Genomic DNA, 16,770 nt, shown 5'->3' with positions numbered 1-16,770 from the left:
ACACTGTACAGCTAAATACGTTTCCACAGTCCAGAGCAGACGTAGCACAAGGTTGCCTGTGACTCAGTTAAGGAATTGTGACCTCGAGTCTTTTTCTCTTTCTCCTTATCCTCTTTCTTCCCATGTGACAAACCCATTTCATATTTTTTTAAAAAAATGATTGCTCCTTTTGTCTATCCAACCCATATCAAGGTAACATTACAACAGGCGCTCCAAACTGAATGTTTCTGGAATACTTTTGAATTGAGAGAAGGAATTCAAGTGGAAGATGGGAGAAGGTGAAAAAATGAAAAAAGAGGAACTGTAGATCATGAAACAAATTGTATAGAAAATACAACACAATAGTGGTTTAAGTACTGCAAAGATAGATTGGTGGCCTGGTTCATTAATAATTAATTGAGAAGAGATATAAGACTACCTGTTTTATGAAACACAACTCTAGACGGCTTACAGTAATATTAAAAACCAAAGGAAAAGTAAAGTCAAAAGCCTAGTGCCTTAACCAACAATATCTGATCTAACAGACAAAGTGATCACTGGATCCTGATGCCAATTCCAATGCCTGGGGGAAAAACCAGCTCTCCGCAGCTTTCTGAAAGGCTAAAAGTACACCACTGCGTTCTGGACGAGTTGTAACTTCTGTGTGGTCTTCAGGGGTAGCTCCATAAAGACACATCACAGTGGCCCAATCAGGAAGTCCTAGTATGCAGTGTTGCTCTGTCCACAGGTAACTACATCTAAACTAACTAGGGAGGTTGCAAACGATTGTGTTATGTAGCAACAGAAGAAGAGTATCAGAAAGATAATGAGAAACAGGACCATCAACAGCTCATTCCAAAGCACCCCACCCACCCTCTTGCAAGAAATACATGACTGTGAACCAGATTACAGGTAGTCCTCAATGGAAAGCAAAATTTCTGTTGCTAAAGACAGCAGTTGCTAAGTGCAAGTTGCAGTTGTTCAGTGAATCATGTGGGTTGTTAAGTGAATCTGGCTTCCCCATTGATTTTGTTTGCCAGAAGCTCCCTAGGAAGGTTGCAAATGCCAATCCCAGGGCCCCGAGAGGCTGCAACCATCTTAAATGTATGCCACTTGCCAAACACCCAAATTTTGATCATGGGACTGTGCGGCTGCTGCAATGGTTAAAAGAACTGGCTCTTGTAACTTGGAATAGTCACTAAATGAATGGTTGTAAGTCAAGGCCTGCCTGTACACACTTTCTTCATGATATCCCTCAGTCTTTGGAACACCCTCTCTCAGTTCCGACAGACCCTCTCCTGTTAACGCTCTGTAAACGATTTAAATCTGTGTTATTTCAATGCGTCTTTGGCTGGTCTGAATGAGGGCATCCAAACTCTGGCTCCAAGATCTGTACTGTTACATTTTATATTTTCTTTTATGTCATAATGCATTCAGAGCCCTTCAGCATTGAGGTGGTTTATAAATACAGTAATGTGAAATATATACCTACAATTTTAAACTATTTGTGTACTATCGTAGAATGAATGACAAAATGTACCTTAGTCCTTAGGTACTTAACCTGAATTATACAATGTTTTGTGTTTTTAAATAATAATATTGCTCTCTTCTAGAAACTTAAGAAACTTAAATCCTAAATGTCAACTCAGTGATAATATAATTCAAGACTCCAGCAACAGTAGCCTCCAAAACATGGAAAGGTCAAAGCAACTAAACCTGACTGGTAAATGAGATTTCTATTAGGAGCATTTGACAGCAACTTTCAACTGAAATGGCAATATATGGAAAATATTCCACCTTAAGTAAAATCTGGACCCCAATCCTGGCAGCTGATGACATATTTGGATATAATCCCCACAAGATTCCTACATTACAACTGCATTTCTGCAGACAAATGCCCACTGTATGCAAAAGGTTTGGCTCACAGCAGCTGTGAGCCTGTTCCAATCTTGCTCTGCACACAAGGAATATCATTCAATCACAATGTTCTCCCCTACTAAATAAAAAAGACTTCCTACTGCAAGATGTGAGCAAGCTGAGGAAGGCCATAACTCAGCACTGAAGGGTATTCTTTGTACACAGAAAGTCAGCTCCGCTTTCATTATCCAGCTGTAACTTTCCTTTTAAGAGTCTCAGATAGCAAGGGCGAGCAAAACCCTTGGCACGAACCCACCATTTTCCCGAAATGTCCCACATCCTTATCATTCCACGTTCAAGCACCTTCCCATTCTCCTCTCCCTGCCATTCTCATCTGCTGAACCCAGATCACAATGAATTTAGACCAACGAGCCTTCTGACTTTATTTTGTCTTAATTGTATGCATGGCTCAGAATTTTAAGTCTGTGATCAAGAAAACTTAGTTCTAGAGAGGTATGCCCAGGAATGTAGCCTCATCAACTCAAAAGAGATTATCCAGATATGGTTTGGTTCTCATATAAAGACAAATAATTGTTCTAAGTAGCATGCCTGAGTCTTGGGGTCACATGCTCCCACCTCCTCTTTTGTGGGATTCCATCACAAATTCAAGTCAAATCAATGTTTATTATAGTCAAAGACCACAGCAAGTTTAAAACACTCAGAGTATCCAGTTAAAGATGCTAGAAACTACCACAAATTGAATATGTAATTTAGCAGCCAAAAGCATGATTATTTCCTTTTTTTTTCTCTTGAGAATTTTCTTCTGGAAAGAAGATCTTAGTGTTTCCTCTGAGTCCATCTAAATCTTACCTACACATTTAATTTACAAATAAATTAAGGAAATCATTAGATACTTGGGAAGTTATGCTGTCAAACTGACCTAAATTCAGTCTTATCTAGCTTTTGTTTAGTTTCTGCCCATTTAACATGCCCTGGCCTCACCCACTTTTGGGCACAAGGATTCCAGCACATCAGTAAAGTCCAAATGCTTCCTTCGGCCTAAAAGAAGTTGCTCAGCCCACTTCAGGGTATCCAATGAGTTCTCAGTAAAGGTGAGATTCAAAACCAGGAGCCATCTGATTTGTACTTCTGTCTTTGAGTCACAATCCTAAATCTTGTGTACGTGATACAAAGGAAGTGTTTTTTGTAACTCAACATTTGAACTCTGAATATTAAAAAAATCATGTGGCTCTTGTTCATACTTGCCCTTTACAGATACTGGGACAATGGGAAAATCAGTTCATGAATCATCTCATAAAAGTGCTTTAGCTCTAAACTGAAATTGCCGGTCCAAGATGAAGAAGCATTGCCAGAACTGCTGGAGAGGAAGTCACAATTGGCATAGTGGAGTCACACGGTTTACTCACTGGCCTTCAAGGTCTACCAAGAAAGAAATACATAGCAAGATGCAATAAACGAGCATGTCCATACCTTGCCAAAGTGAAGTGGCTCCATATGACCAGATAAGAGGGCATTGTCTTTTTCAAGCTCTTCTCTTAACTTTCCCAATTCTTGCTTCAGTTGTACCAGCACTGACTGATCTAAAAGGCATATTTGGAACAGCCCAAGTAAGATGATTGATATGGGATGAACAAAACATTATCTGCTTGTTTAAAGCCTTTTATATAATCCTTACAGTTCAGTGATAACCTCCACCCACACCTTTGATGAGATCAGCAGAAGGATCTTTGGGAGCTAATGGAAGCAGTTTAGTTTTCTAACTATCATTGATCTTATTGATTTCTTACCAGCAGCACTTGGTAGTGTTGAAATATCTTCATCAGTAACAGGGATTTTCATCCCTTGACATGGGTGGAAGGGTGGGAGATGCATATCACGGAGGACTTGGAAGGTAATAGCTTTATCTTCATGAACAAGCAGCCTGTGTGTCTTGGCAAAGAGGTGACTGGCAATCACAATGAAGGCCTCGTGGGTGGGCTATAAAAATCCAAAGACAGCTTTAGCAGAGGCAGTACCAAATATATCCCCTTTTCCCCACTGCAGCTCTAAGTTCTTGTTTCTCATATCAGCAACTGGAAGCGCTGGGTGAGCCTTCAAAAATAAATTCCTTACCATTTGGCTAAACAAACTCTCCTGTGTTGTGATCAATACATCACATCACCTTATGTAGCTTTCTACTATGTCTGCAATAAACAGTGGATTCAGGGACTGCATTCCAGTGAATCTTGAACCCTCCCTTGAAACATCCAAGGCAAGTTTGAAACAAGCTAGTTTTTCTCTTGCTGATTAGACATTTCTGGATTTCATACCCTTTTCTTTGCTATTCATTGTGAGTTGTTTGCCACCTGTTCTAGGAAATAATAAAAACAAAAAAATCCCCATTCATTGAGTGTGTGTGTGTGTGTGTGTGTGTGTGTTCGTGAGAGTGAATGTGTACATTTACTTTCATCCTTTTAACCTTAAGATGTGAATGGTCACCCAACAGTGGAAATGGACCTTTCCCTGATGATGCTTACTGAAAAGGCAAAATCTGCTCTCTTCCAGAATCCCCAGTTCCCAAGATGAACAACTCACTCACATTACTGTAGTCAAACTGGAGTTGGTGGGGGCATCGAAGTCCAGAGCTTTTCTCCTGGGGACAAAGGTAGATGGGGTTAGTCAAGAAGCAACATGGGGTGCCAGAAAGAAGTTCAAGAAAGGAAACTCTACCGACCAAAGGCTGGAACTTGGCCAGGTAGGTTTTGCAGCCTGAAGGGAAGAGATTTAAGCCATGGAAGAGAGAATAAGTGAAGGGCTAAGAAACAATAGATGTGTGGCTGGAACAGTAGATGTGTATCTGTACCTTCTATACAGTAAGTCATGTAAGTCACAACAATAGAAAAACACAGTCTGCTTAAAATAATATTACTCCAGATCGTTGTGCAGGTCTGATCTGCAACTACAGGAAACGTTTGGTTGAGGTTATTGCTGCCAAAGGAGGGTCAACCAGTTATTAAGTCCAAAGGTTCACATACTTTTTCCACCCTGCACTGTGAATGTTTCCATCTTATCTTCAATTAAAACATGACAACAGCTAATGTTTGTGTACTATTATTTTAAGCAGACTGTGTTTTTCTATTGTTGTGACTTACATGACGTTTAGAGGGCATTTTATGGCCAATTCATGCAAAAAACTACATAATCCCAAAGGGTTCACATACTTTTTCTTGCAACTGTATGTCTTACTTGTATATATTTTAATTACTCCAAAGCGTCCAGGGCCTCCTTCTCACAATAGGGTTACATTCCTTTCAGAGCAAAAATCATTTTCAAACTTTATTGCATGCTGATTTACAAAATGTGCTATTTCAAACCCAAAAAAGGTTATACAAAAGGACAACGCTTTATCATCCAAAAGATGGACACGGCAGCATGGCAGTATCACTTTCAGTAACACAAAGTACACAGTGAGGAAAAATGGAGAGTGAAAGTGCAGTGGAACCTGCAGCTGAGGTTGTGGAGCTACCAAAGGGCTCTAAATCGAACATATAAAATGGGGGGCTTCGCTATTTTTTTTACCCTTCCTTGAATCTGTTTATGAAAAGCCATGAAAAAGTGCGTATTATAATTCACTGCTACAGTAATCCTTCAATGGCATTTTCAATCCTGAGTGGAATACACAGGTATCAAAGAAGCCACCTTTATGTTAAGCATCTGGGTTTTCACAAAAATGTGCCGTAATTCCATACAATTCTTTCTTTTGATTTTCCTCTCAACAAAGCCAAGAAAATCACCTTCTGTGTTTTTAGGTATTAGCGTAACTAAATGAACAAAGAAGCAGTACAAGTTCTTTTCATAGAGCATGTGTGTTCCTGCAAGGATTAAAAAATACTTCATTTTATTTTCTATTTATAGGTAACACCACTTGCAAAATTATACCACCACCACTGTAGGGAGATGGATATAAATGATTATGTATCAACTACATACAAGGCAGATTGTTTCTAAACTTCTGAGCAGATGTCAGATAATCTGGACTAGGAAATACAGGAAGAGGGCTCTCGGTACTACCAGAACATCCTACATAGAAAGGGAATAGCTATCTTGAATCCTGCTTCACAACAAGAAGAGGAAGAGAGACAGATGCAGGACCGCTATTGAAACTGTTCTAGGTTGAATCCTAGCCTGAGCATCTGGAATCTCTGCTTTGAATATGCAGTATTAATTCTCTCTCGGTGGACTCCTGATTACTGTTTGTCTTTTGATTCAGATCCTATTAGGTTCCTGTTATTCTGAAGTTTGTCGCCAGTCTATAAAAAACTATAGGCAATTTATTTTCAGGATCTTCAGCTAGGATGTATGAGATATTTTACGACCATGGGCTTCTACCCAAAGAAGCAGCAAGAGTAAATGTTTGCGGAGCTAAGTCTAAAAAAGCAGTGCCTCCAGGATGAGACCAGCACTTTCTGGAATGAGTTTTGATTAAATTGGAAGCCACTGCAAGAGAAATGTGCACTCTCATCCAAAGAAGGACAGAGGGAGGACCTTCCCTTGATCTTAAGCCATCCCCACTTCATTTGCTGGACCATGGTGGGCAAGAAGCTAGGAAGTAGTTGAGGGTAGAAAGGATATGCTCATATCTCACATATTCAGGTGGAAGGTTGGACAGCAACTGCAGGATGTCTTGACAGAAAAGACGCTCCCAAAGTGTCCGGGCCCAGACCACACAGTCTTTCCAGCAGTGCGGCTGCTCCTGAAGACTCATCTTCACTAGATTCAGCATCTCCAAACCTTCCATGCCTTCTTTCTCAAGGCAGGTGCGATCCCTGGATTTAAAAGTATACACACTACGGTTGGATTAAAGAAAATATCCAGCTGTTTTATTTCTTAAATATAGGAAAACTGCACCAATTTTATGGTTAAAATATCTATAGGCCTCTCAAAACAATCAGATCTCTTTGTTTCATTATTCTAAGAACAGCTATTGTTTAGTGAGATAAAGTATCTCCTAAACGTCCCGTCCCTGCTAGTGGAATAAGACATCAACTTGATTCCCAACACTGCTTATTCATGATTCTTCCACACACACACACAATATTTATCCAGAACTCCATCTTTGTCAAGATCTAGACTTTCACTCACCTCAGAAATGTATTAGTATCTTCTGCTCTTTTTTTGAAAAGATCCTCAAATTGATTTCGGGCCCACTGCAAAAGAAAAAGGTGAGGTGGGCTTGGGTATCTATTTTGCTGTTGTTAAATGCATTAAGCCTGTTGTTATGATCCTCAAGATGCACTCGCAAATAGCAAGCACTGGATAGCAGGCTCTGAGTATCTTGCATGTCACTATTTTCTGGGCTAACTAGGCTAACACGTACCACAGATCCCTAAAGTTAGGCCTTTAGTTCTCTAATCTAGATATAAAGTGCTCTCCAATCAAATGCCCAGACAGAACCTTCCTCTACTGGGGGCTAAGGGGCATCGAATAGGGGCATGAAAAGCCTCAGGGTCCTGAAATCTGGAGAGGCCTCTGTTCTGTGAACTGGGAAGAAACAGCTGAAGATTTTCTTGAGGTGAAGAATTTTGGCTTAGCTTATGGGTGAAACAGCTGAATCCTATCTCCTGTCATCAAACCACTAACAGCCACTCTAGTTCTTGCCCAGCTGCCTGGAAAGCGTAAATGAAGCTAAAGGGCCAGGCAGAAGAAAGGAGATTTCCCTCTTTCAGGGCTGGCTCAACTGGAGAGAAAGGGAGGGGAGACGTCCCTTTGGAGCAGAGGCGGCACAGTTGATGAGGGGCAGAAGAAAGAGTAGCGTGGGCTATGGGAAAACAGTCCTTGTACCTGAATGGTGTGCTGGATGTTACTGGGAAAATAGCGCAGAGTGCAGAGAGGGAACTCTCCTCTGTCCCCATCCTGAATTTGTCCATGTGACTTTGTCAGGTAAGGCACAAAGACCAGGGCATGTCCCTTGGTGCCATGGGTCCCAGAATCGAGCAGAGGTTTGAGGTAGCGCACACATCTTTCACCCACATAGTTTCCTGCAGGGAAAGGAAAAGGGGGAAGCCTTTAAACTGTTGCTCACCTCTTTGGGTGATTCTATTTCCATAGCTAACTAACTTCTAGGAGAGAAAGGGGTCGAGAAACACAAGAGCAGCCATTTGTGGATTGCTGAAGTCACTTTCCTTTGAAAGTTTAAGGAAATCAAAGTTGATGGTTCTCTTCATTCTCTGAAAAAGAGAACTGGAAGAAAACCAAGACAAAATCCGAACTATATAAAGTATATATTAGGCCATGTTTTGAATACTCCAAATCATGGTATGAGAGATGGATAAATATTACGCAAATTTAATTGATTATTTAGGTGCCCTCAATTCAGCCTTGACTCCTAATGACTCCATAGAAAATGCTCACCAATCTCTTTACAATAGAAACCTATAGTTCTTTGAAGAATTTTTTGCAGTAATTGATCCTGTTCATCCACCTTATATATTGTTTTCCCTTCCTCCTTCCAAGTTTAACAGGTGTGTGTGTGTGTTTGTGTGTGTGTGATTCAGTCCATCATCAACTTCCATCCCAAGCCAAAGCATTTGGGTTTCTTCTTGTGGGTCATTGTCTCAAAGGTGTAGTCAGTTTGTATTTGGTCCACAACTAATTTATTTATTTTTTCTTGCAGTTCATGGTACCTTTATTAATAGTTTCCAAATCTATCATTCTAACATTAGCACTGATCAGTGCTTTTTTTGTAAAAGAAAAAGGTGCCGGAACTCACACGTCATACAACCCACCTTGCCTACCCTACAAGGTTCCATCCAAAAAAGGTGCCGGAACTCTGTTCTGAGCGTTCTATGAGAAAAAAAGCCCTGGCACTGATAATGTTACCTAGTTTGGGTAATGAAACGTCTGCAAGTCTGCAAGAAAACAACGAAGCTCAGAGAGCACCAAGGATCCTTAGTCTATCATTCTATCTTCTTTCTCTCACTCTTTCTGTACATATAACTTTGAAAGCCACACATCCTTACAGAAAAGAACTGCTGCTTTAAGTATTCTGACCTTTGTATCATAGGAATAGCCCTTATATTTTATTATCTTGTCAAAATTTACCTTTCCCTTAAAATTGAGAGAAGTCATGCAAAAATATTATTTAGCAGCGTGAAATATATGCAAGTATATAAATGCATATACATACATGCGTTTTTCAAACTAGAATGTTTCAGAGGTACTGGGGTTACTACTTTGAAATTTCCCAGTGCAGTACAGCCATTGGTGATGGCAGGCAGCATCAGAGAGTTGTATCCCAATTTATCCAGGAGCAATTACATTGTGGAAGACTGGAACATTTTAAGCATAGAGACTCATTCCCATTATGATTGAAGGACTCACTGGCTTGAAAGCTGTCCAGGGCACTGGCTACACCATCCAAACCCAGGAAGAAGTCATCCCCATAGAGGTTTTCTGTGTCGGGCCCAACCTCATTCTGCTCAGCTATTATATTGATATTGGGATTCATAAGTCTTATGGCATTTGCAGCCACTTCTGACTTCCGCTTCTATAGAAACAAAGGAAACATGATTAGATCTAGGATTAAAATTGGTCATTGACCAAAGTACAAAAATAGAAGTCAAGTAAAAAAAAACACTTTTACATTAAAAATCAAGTTGCTAGTATTCTGACCAGCAGCAAAACTCAAGAGCTTGTAAAATTAACGCTCTTCTCTCAATTGTTTTCCCACCATCATGCTTGCATTACTTACAGTTACATCTTGTTGTCGAAATAGGAACTGCCTGTGCAGGTTGGACTTTTCAATGATGTCCATGTCTGTCACAGTGATCTTCCCGCTCTCGCCAGCAGCCAAGCCAATCATTGCAAAATTCTTCAAGAGTTCACAACCAATCGCACCTGCTCCCACCTAAAGAAGTTGTTCATAATAAGATTGAGACCCCATGACATTTTGGAACTACTGTATATCAGAAACTGGAGATAAGCTTCTCAAATTATATATGGTTGGTTCTGATCCACACCTGTCCTGTATACCTTTTCTCCATCTGCATACTATTAGCCTAATTCTCATGCAATTTCAATAAAGTGTGCATGGCAATTACAAAGCCTGGACAGAAGTATTCACACAAGAAAACTGCTATCAAAAGTCTCAAAACTTTCTGAATGCAATTCTGGGAGAAGGGTAGAAATGACATACAGAATGATCTCTCATTTTAAAAATTGAACTCCTGATCACATTTTATATTACAGATATCTATTAGCCCAAAATCTAAAAAAAGGAGAGAAACACATGATTTTAATATGTTTCCATTATAGCTGGTACACTAGATTAACTCTTAATTTTGCCATGGAATACAGACACAGACAAGAAACTTCACAAATTCATGGGATCCATATGACAATTCTTCTATTGTGGAAACATACATGAACTATGCAAGGGCCTTCAAACAAGAAAAAGGAGTAAAACCGGGATGCAATGTCAACCCAACCCTGTTTTATCTTATAAATCAACTATTTACCAGCTGTTTCTAAAATGGCTGTGAAGTCCAGGATTACCAGAATGTGACTCAGCAGCACAAAATATAATGGTGATCTCACACACTCCCTTCAATAACACAGTCATGCAAAAGAATAAAAGGAAAGATTTTGCAAAAGGTGAATGTATCTGGCAATAGTGTATTTGGTCCCTGACTATTTTTCAAAAATATTCTCATGGAGCCTAGAAATTTGATCAATATCAATCCCTCTAGGCTTGTTTGCTTCTTTCCTGATACTTAGGGATCCATGCTGAATTTTCCAAAAATCCTTGAATTCAGATCTGCAAAAAAGCAATATGCTGTAATTTAAGACTTCATTACCTTTGCTATAATAATTTTGTTGCATTATCTAGTGGGAATAATTTCAACATCTGGAGTCTTTCTTTGATAATCAGGAATCTGTTAATTAGGATAAAATCTGATATCTACAGCAGCAGTTCAGCCAGCAAATGATAGGTTTACCACTATCTCCCCCCCAAAAAAAAAACCCAGAACCCACTAAACCAATAACAGCTGCAGGAACAATCTAAGCCTCATCATAGAAAAATAATAATTCTTCCTTTGTGCACCCTTTCAGGCTTCAAAACGATCAAATGCTCCCTCTGCTGTGAAAAACTGGAAGAAAAGGCACCAAGGTTTATCCATTCTCTTTCAAAAGCTTCTGGGTGAAAATGTGGTTTCCTGGCCTGCATGGGAAATTAGCTCATCAAAAAAAGTTTTGTTTTAATTATTAGAACCACAAAGGCCAGTTGGAAGAGCTGTAGATGTATCATCCCAGATGAGATAAATGAGAGCTGGAGAGACAACAGACAACAAAAATAGGAACTCAGCACACAGCATAATTTGCCCAAACCAAATACACACATTATAATGAACCTAGTTAGGGTGCAGGAAAAAAGGTTGTTTCGTGTGGTCTGCAGGAGTTGCATGCCTTACTCACCAGGAAATACTTCTCCTCCCCAAGTCGTTTTTGGAAGTCAGCCCCAAAGACAGCAATCTGCCCATCGTAGCGAGTAGCACACTGTCAGAGATGGAGATGTTAGAACGGGAACATTCCAGACCGGAGGCAAAATGAAACCAGCCCCATTTCTCAAGGGCATTCTCAGAAAGTCTAGTTGGCTGCCTTTATGGAACTCGGCATCAGGGAAGAGAGAGAGAGATGAAAATGTTTCTGACAGCCACTAGTGGAAACCTTTCTACACGGAGTTGTGATGGGTCAGAACTGAGTGGTTTGGTGGGGGGGGGGGGGAAGGCAAACTACAGAATGTAACTACTCACTGGGGCACAGTTTGTCTCTGTCAGCTGCTCCCCTTCAGGCAGGCATTCATAGGCATCAAAGTACAGCCACTGATCCAAAGGGGTGAACTTCCCCGAGACAGCCTACAAGCAAAATAACATAGAAGCTTTGTTCAAGCAAAAGATTATAATGAACATCATGGAAGCTGGAATCCAACATATCTATAGCTTAAGCCTGTAAAGCAGGCCCAGTTTCAGTAGGTGATATTTTTGCTTATTCGGTCTCGTTATTCAGAAAAAAAATCACATCTTGTTGGTGTTTGGTCTTCTACCCAACTAATAAAGGCACAAAGCCCATCAGGGAATGGGGAGACTGGTGCTTCTTTATCACTCTAGTCACTTCACTAATCTCGTTGAGCACTAATTCATCCAGGAACTTGACAAAGTGGCTCATCTATATTGCAACAGGCAGAAAATAAATTACTCTAGGAAAAAGAGAAAATGAAATGATAGCAGCGGTTTCCAGCCCAAGATAGACTGAGTGCCTATGTTTTGGAGTCTTCCCACATGAAATTAATTTCTGTGTGATTCAAACAATGTTTAATCCTGCCTTCTGCATTTGTCACTTGCAACAAGTGGTCAGTTACAATGCTTTATGAAGGATGGTCTTTAAATCCAGAGGGCCTTCTGTGATGAAGCTTCATCAGTCCAAATCTTGTTACAGAAGGCAAAACTTCCAAAGGCCCTTGGCATTGCCCCTGAATAATAGACACACTGCTGCCTATCACACTGAGCGATATTAAATTCTACTAAAGTTAAAGTAATTATTTCATTTATATATGTATTATCGATATTATTACACACTGTACATAATCTATTCCTGGTGGTGGTGGTATTTGTCATGAATGTTGTCTGTTTGGGCAATGTACACTGTACATCTGAGTGAAAGAGTAAAGTCGGATGGCCAAAAAGGGATACAGGGAAGTTTGAACCAAAATACATTTTACCAAATGAGATTTTTTTAAAAAACTGCATGTGCTCAGGTATAATGCCAAGGCCCACAACTGTATATTTTAAAACCTTGTTAATGTTTTTATTTGTAGCCACCTACAGTTATTTAGGGACAGATGGCATATATGCGTTAATAATAATATACATTTTAATAACAAAAACAAGAAAACCTGATAATGGCTAAGAGCAGGAAAGTTGAATAAAAGAGACAGAAGGGCAAATTCTAATTGCACAAGACCAAGCCTTAAAAACAAATTCATGTTGTTGTTAGTTGCGAAGTCGTGTCTGACCCATCGCGACCCTATGGACAACATTCCTCCAGGCCTTCCTGTCCTCTACCATCTTCTGGAGTCCATTTAAGCTCACGCCTACTGCTTCAGTGACTCCATCCAGCCATCTCATTCTCTGTCGTCCCCTTCTTCTATTGCCCTCGATCTTTCCCAGCATTAGGCTCTTCTCCAGTGAGTCCTTCCTTCTCATTAGGTGGCCAAAGTATTTGAGTTTTAGCTTCAGGATCTGGCCCTCTAAAGAGCAGTCAGGGTTGATCTCCTCTAGGACTGACCGGTTTGATCGCCTTGCAGTCCAAGGGACTCGCAGGAGTCTTCTCCAGCACCAGAGTTCAAAGGCCTCAATTCTTTGGCGCTCAGCCTTTTTTATGGTCCTACTTTCACTGCCATACATTGCAACTGGGAAGACCATAGCCTTGACTATATGCACTTTTGTTGACAGGGTGATGTCTCTGCTTTTTAGTGTGTTGTGTAGATTTGCCATGGCTTTCCTCCCGAGAAGCAAGCATCTTTTAATTTCTTGGCTACAGTCCCCATCTGCAGTGATCTTGGAGCCCAGGAAAATTCATACAAATTCATACAAAGCCAGAATTGAGAAGACTGCAACAGATGACAAATGCTGTCTCTGCAAAGAAGCTGAAGAAACAGCGAACACCTGGTTAGTTGCTGCAAGATCACACAGACTGACGGCATGACAAAGTGGCAACAATGGTGTACTGGAATATCCACAAGAAATTGCAAAAAATTCTGGATAGTGGACACTGCAGTACTCAAAACAGCAGAATAAAAAAAACTTGGTGAAAAATCACAAAAGAAAACAAAGATAGAACCAACATGTCCCTAAAAATCTGGAGCACCATTTAAACACCAAGGGCATTGATAAATCACCATCAGTCAATTGCAAAAGGCAGTTTTCCTGGGAACATCTTACATCCAGTGATGATATTTTTAACACCATCAAATAACCACATTTGCCTAACCCAGATCCTTAGGAAGAACTCAATAGGTGGATACAAATGCCGAAACCAGTCTAAATAACTGTCTAACTGTGCAACCAAACATAAGAATGTCATACTGTAAGTCACTGTCTACAAACTACAATGGCTACCTTCACATATCATACTAAATCAAATATATTTATTTATTTTATTTTAATTACATTTATATCCCGCCCTTCTCCGAAGACTCAGGGCGGCTTACAAGCTTAGCAGTAGCCTTCATTCTATGTATATGCCTGCTTATTAGGGCTTTCACACACACACCAGCGGCATTATTACAAAGTCAGCTTAATTGCCCCCAAAAATCTGGGTCCACATTTTACCTACCTGAGAAGGATGGAAGGCTGAGTCAACCTTGAGCCTGGTGGAACTCGAACCTGCACTAATTGCAGGCAGCTGGTGTTACTTAAGGAGGCATTAGCCCACTGCTCCACCAAGGCTCAGAAAACCTAACCAAACCATGTTATGGCTCAGCATGAATCAAACTGGGAAATTCCAGGACTCTAGAACTTTACGGCCAGGATTGTAGACACAGCAGAACGAAAGAAAGCCTAAAAGAAGAATAATAGCTGGAGGGAGCCAGTTATGTGTGAGAAGACCACAGTTCAGAGAGGAAATGTTACCGGGAAACCTAACTTGGCTGTACTAGATGTAAGTAATATTAGAGTTCTATCCAGGCTGTATTTCTTTTAGAGGTTCAAGCCAGCTTACATGGGGATTTACCTTCATTGTGATGACTGGGGGGGGAAAATCAGAGGTTTGCTGAGAGAGGGTGACAAGCCCAAAATCAGCTTTTAAGTTTCCATGGTTTTAGTCTGGTAAATTAAATCTCAATAAAGGAAAGTATGGCATTGCTCCTCTTACCCACTCTTGCTCAAGATTGTAATCATTATATTGCAATAATTTTGTCTGAGGAACTAGGGATCATCAGAATCCTGATCTTTAAACTCTTATACATTTTTTCTATTTTAAGTTAACATTTGGCCATTGTAGGAGAGTCTTACAATGGCTATATCCTTCGGTTCATCCATCGTTTGACATATCTAGAGAATCAGCTAGAAAAATCCCAAGTAATTTTCCCTAAGGTGCTCCACATATCTCGTGATTAGTAATACATTTGGCCAGACTTTAGCTATTTAGTTAACAATATATTTTGACTTTCAGTAGTCAGCGTGTGTCAGAGCTCTGAGTAAGGGCTTCAACAAGCCTCTTATCAACTCATAAAAGATAAAAGCTAAAATCTTAGGTTGTTTCTTGATGAAGTGTCTTTTGTGCAATCGGTCTGCCTCCTTAATGGAATTTTACCTGGGTTGTAATGGTTGAGACATCATCTCCTATTTCTTAGCTTTCCTGTTTTTCCCCCCAAAAGCTCTTTACAAGTTTTGCTTATCACAAAAAGTTATTAAAAAGGTAAACTGCTCTGTGCCGTTTATCTGGTAGAATCAGAAGCTGCCTTGTAATCATTTGCAAAAGGGCTTACAGAGGTAAGATTTGAATCACAGGTTTCCTCAGTGTGTCCTATAATTACATTTACACTGACCGAATTGTGCTTCTCAGAAAGTACGGTAGGAAGCGTGCAGTAAGACAAGGTGCCAAAAGGAGGACATTTAGCTTTACAAGTAGTCCTCCGTTTGCAACCACAAGTGGGCCTGGAATCTTGGTTTTTGACCTAAGTGGTTATTAAGCAAGATGCCACATGACCGCTTTGCTCAATTAACCACAATCCTGGTTCTCCCAGTTGTGGTTGTTAAGTGAAATGCGAGGGAGAGAACCCAGACCTCCAGGGCATGGTGCAGCCATCACACCCAGGAGAGCCAGGTCCTGTCCCTCACCACCGAAGAGAACAATTGTGAGAATGATGGCGTTTGCTAGATGCTTTCACCAGATTGAGGTCCAGTCCTCCAGCACCTATGAGGGTTTCTTTCCCTGCATGAAGGGGAGGCAAAGTCTCTGAGTGCCGGAAGACTGGGCCTCAAATCCTCTTCACTTGTGACTTTCCCTGCTGGTTTCCCAATGATTTTCTGATGACTCTGGCAGTGAAGATTGCAAATGGCCACCACATGATCACAGGGCACTTGGCAACCAGTTTTAAATGTGGACAGGTTGCCAAGACCTGCAACGTTTTATGACAGCCATCGTGACTGCAAACCATTATTAAACAACCAGTCTTGAGCTGAGGACTACCTGCATGCAAAAAAATGGATACATGATAAAGCCTTTATTATATTTATTCTCTCTTCCTCACAAAGCATGAAACCAGCCTTATGGCCAATTGAAAATGGGGCCTAAATAGAAGAGGGTCATGTTTCTTATTACTCTTCAAAAAACACCTCTGTATTAGGAATCTTGTCCAGTGACAAAGAAGTTGCTCATCTATCATGTGGCTGTAATGCAGGGTTCTTCAAACTTGGCCCTTTTATGACTTGTGGACTTCAACGTGCCTGGCTGAGGAATTCTGGGAGTTGAAGTCCACAAGTCACAAAAGGGCCAAGTTTGAAGGCCCCTGCTGTAATCTGTTGACCTGGACTTAGGGGACAGGATAGGAAGTATCAATTGTGAATACGTGCAGATGGCCCCGCTATCTCTAGCCACTTGCAGGACCATGAATGCAAGGTCATAAAAGGAAACACCTAATATCCTAACCCACCCGGGAACATATGGTGTCTTAGGGAAAGACCTAAAACAACCAAACACCCAAAAGGGAACATATGGTGTCTTAGGGGAAAACACAAAAGGGAACATTTTTAGCTACCTCTGCTTTCTTCCTTCTTATCTACAGTGTGCCAGCCTTAAAGGGCAATGTCTTTGTCTTATGTGTGTCAGCTTTGCTGGGTGAATTGCTTATGTAATCAAAGAAGGTATAAAAAT

General features: G+C 40.5%; 1 protein-coding gene across 3 annotated transcripts in view; it reads right to left on the bottom strand.

The window, feature by feature from the left end:
- UBA7 (ubiquitin like modifier activating enzyme 7) overlaps positions 1-16,770 on the bottom strand; it is a 42,925-nt gene that overhangs the window by 12,668 nt on the left and 13,487 nt on the right. For all 3 annotated transcript variants that reach the window (XM_083352023.1, XM_083352024.1, XM_083352025.1), the window contains exons 11-20: positions 11,649-11,750; positions 11,311-11,391; positions 9,587-9,742; positions 9,217-9,382; positions 7,678-7,874; positions 6,979-7,043; positions 6,482-6,662; positions 4,436-4,489; positions 3,645-3,834; positions 3,328-3,437 (exon numbers count right to left, since the gene is read on the bottom strand). In XM_083352023.1, coding sequence (XP_083208149.1) covers positions 3,328-3,437; positions 3,645-3,834; positions 4,436-4,489; positions 6,482-6,662; positions 6,979-7,043; positions 7,678-7,874; positions 9,217-9,382; positions 9,587-9,742; positions 11,311-11,391; positions 11,649-11,750 — 1,302 coding nt within the window. The remainder of the gene's footprint in view (positions 1-3,327; positions 3,438-3,644; positions 3,835-4,435; positions 4,490-6,481; positions 6,663-6,978; positions 7,044-7,677; positions 7,875-9,216; positions 9,383-9,586; positions 9,743-11,310; positions 11,392-11,648; positions 11,751-16,770) is intronic.

Source organism: Vipera ursinii, assembly GCF_947247035.1.
Source record: "Vipera ursinii genome assembly, chromosome: 2".
Lineage (NCBI taxonomy): Eukaryota > Metazoa > Chordata > Lepidosauria > Squamata > Viperidae > Vipera > Vipera ursinii.
The sequence above is the reverse complement of the archived record's forward strand: the minus strand, read 5'-3'. Positions and strand labels throughout refer to the sequence as shown.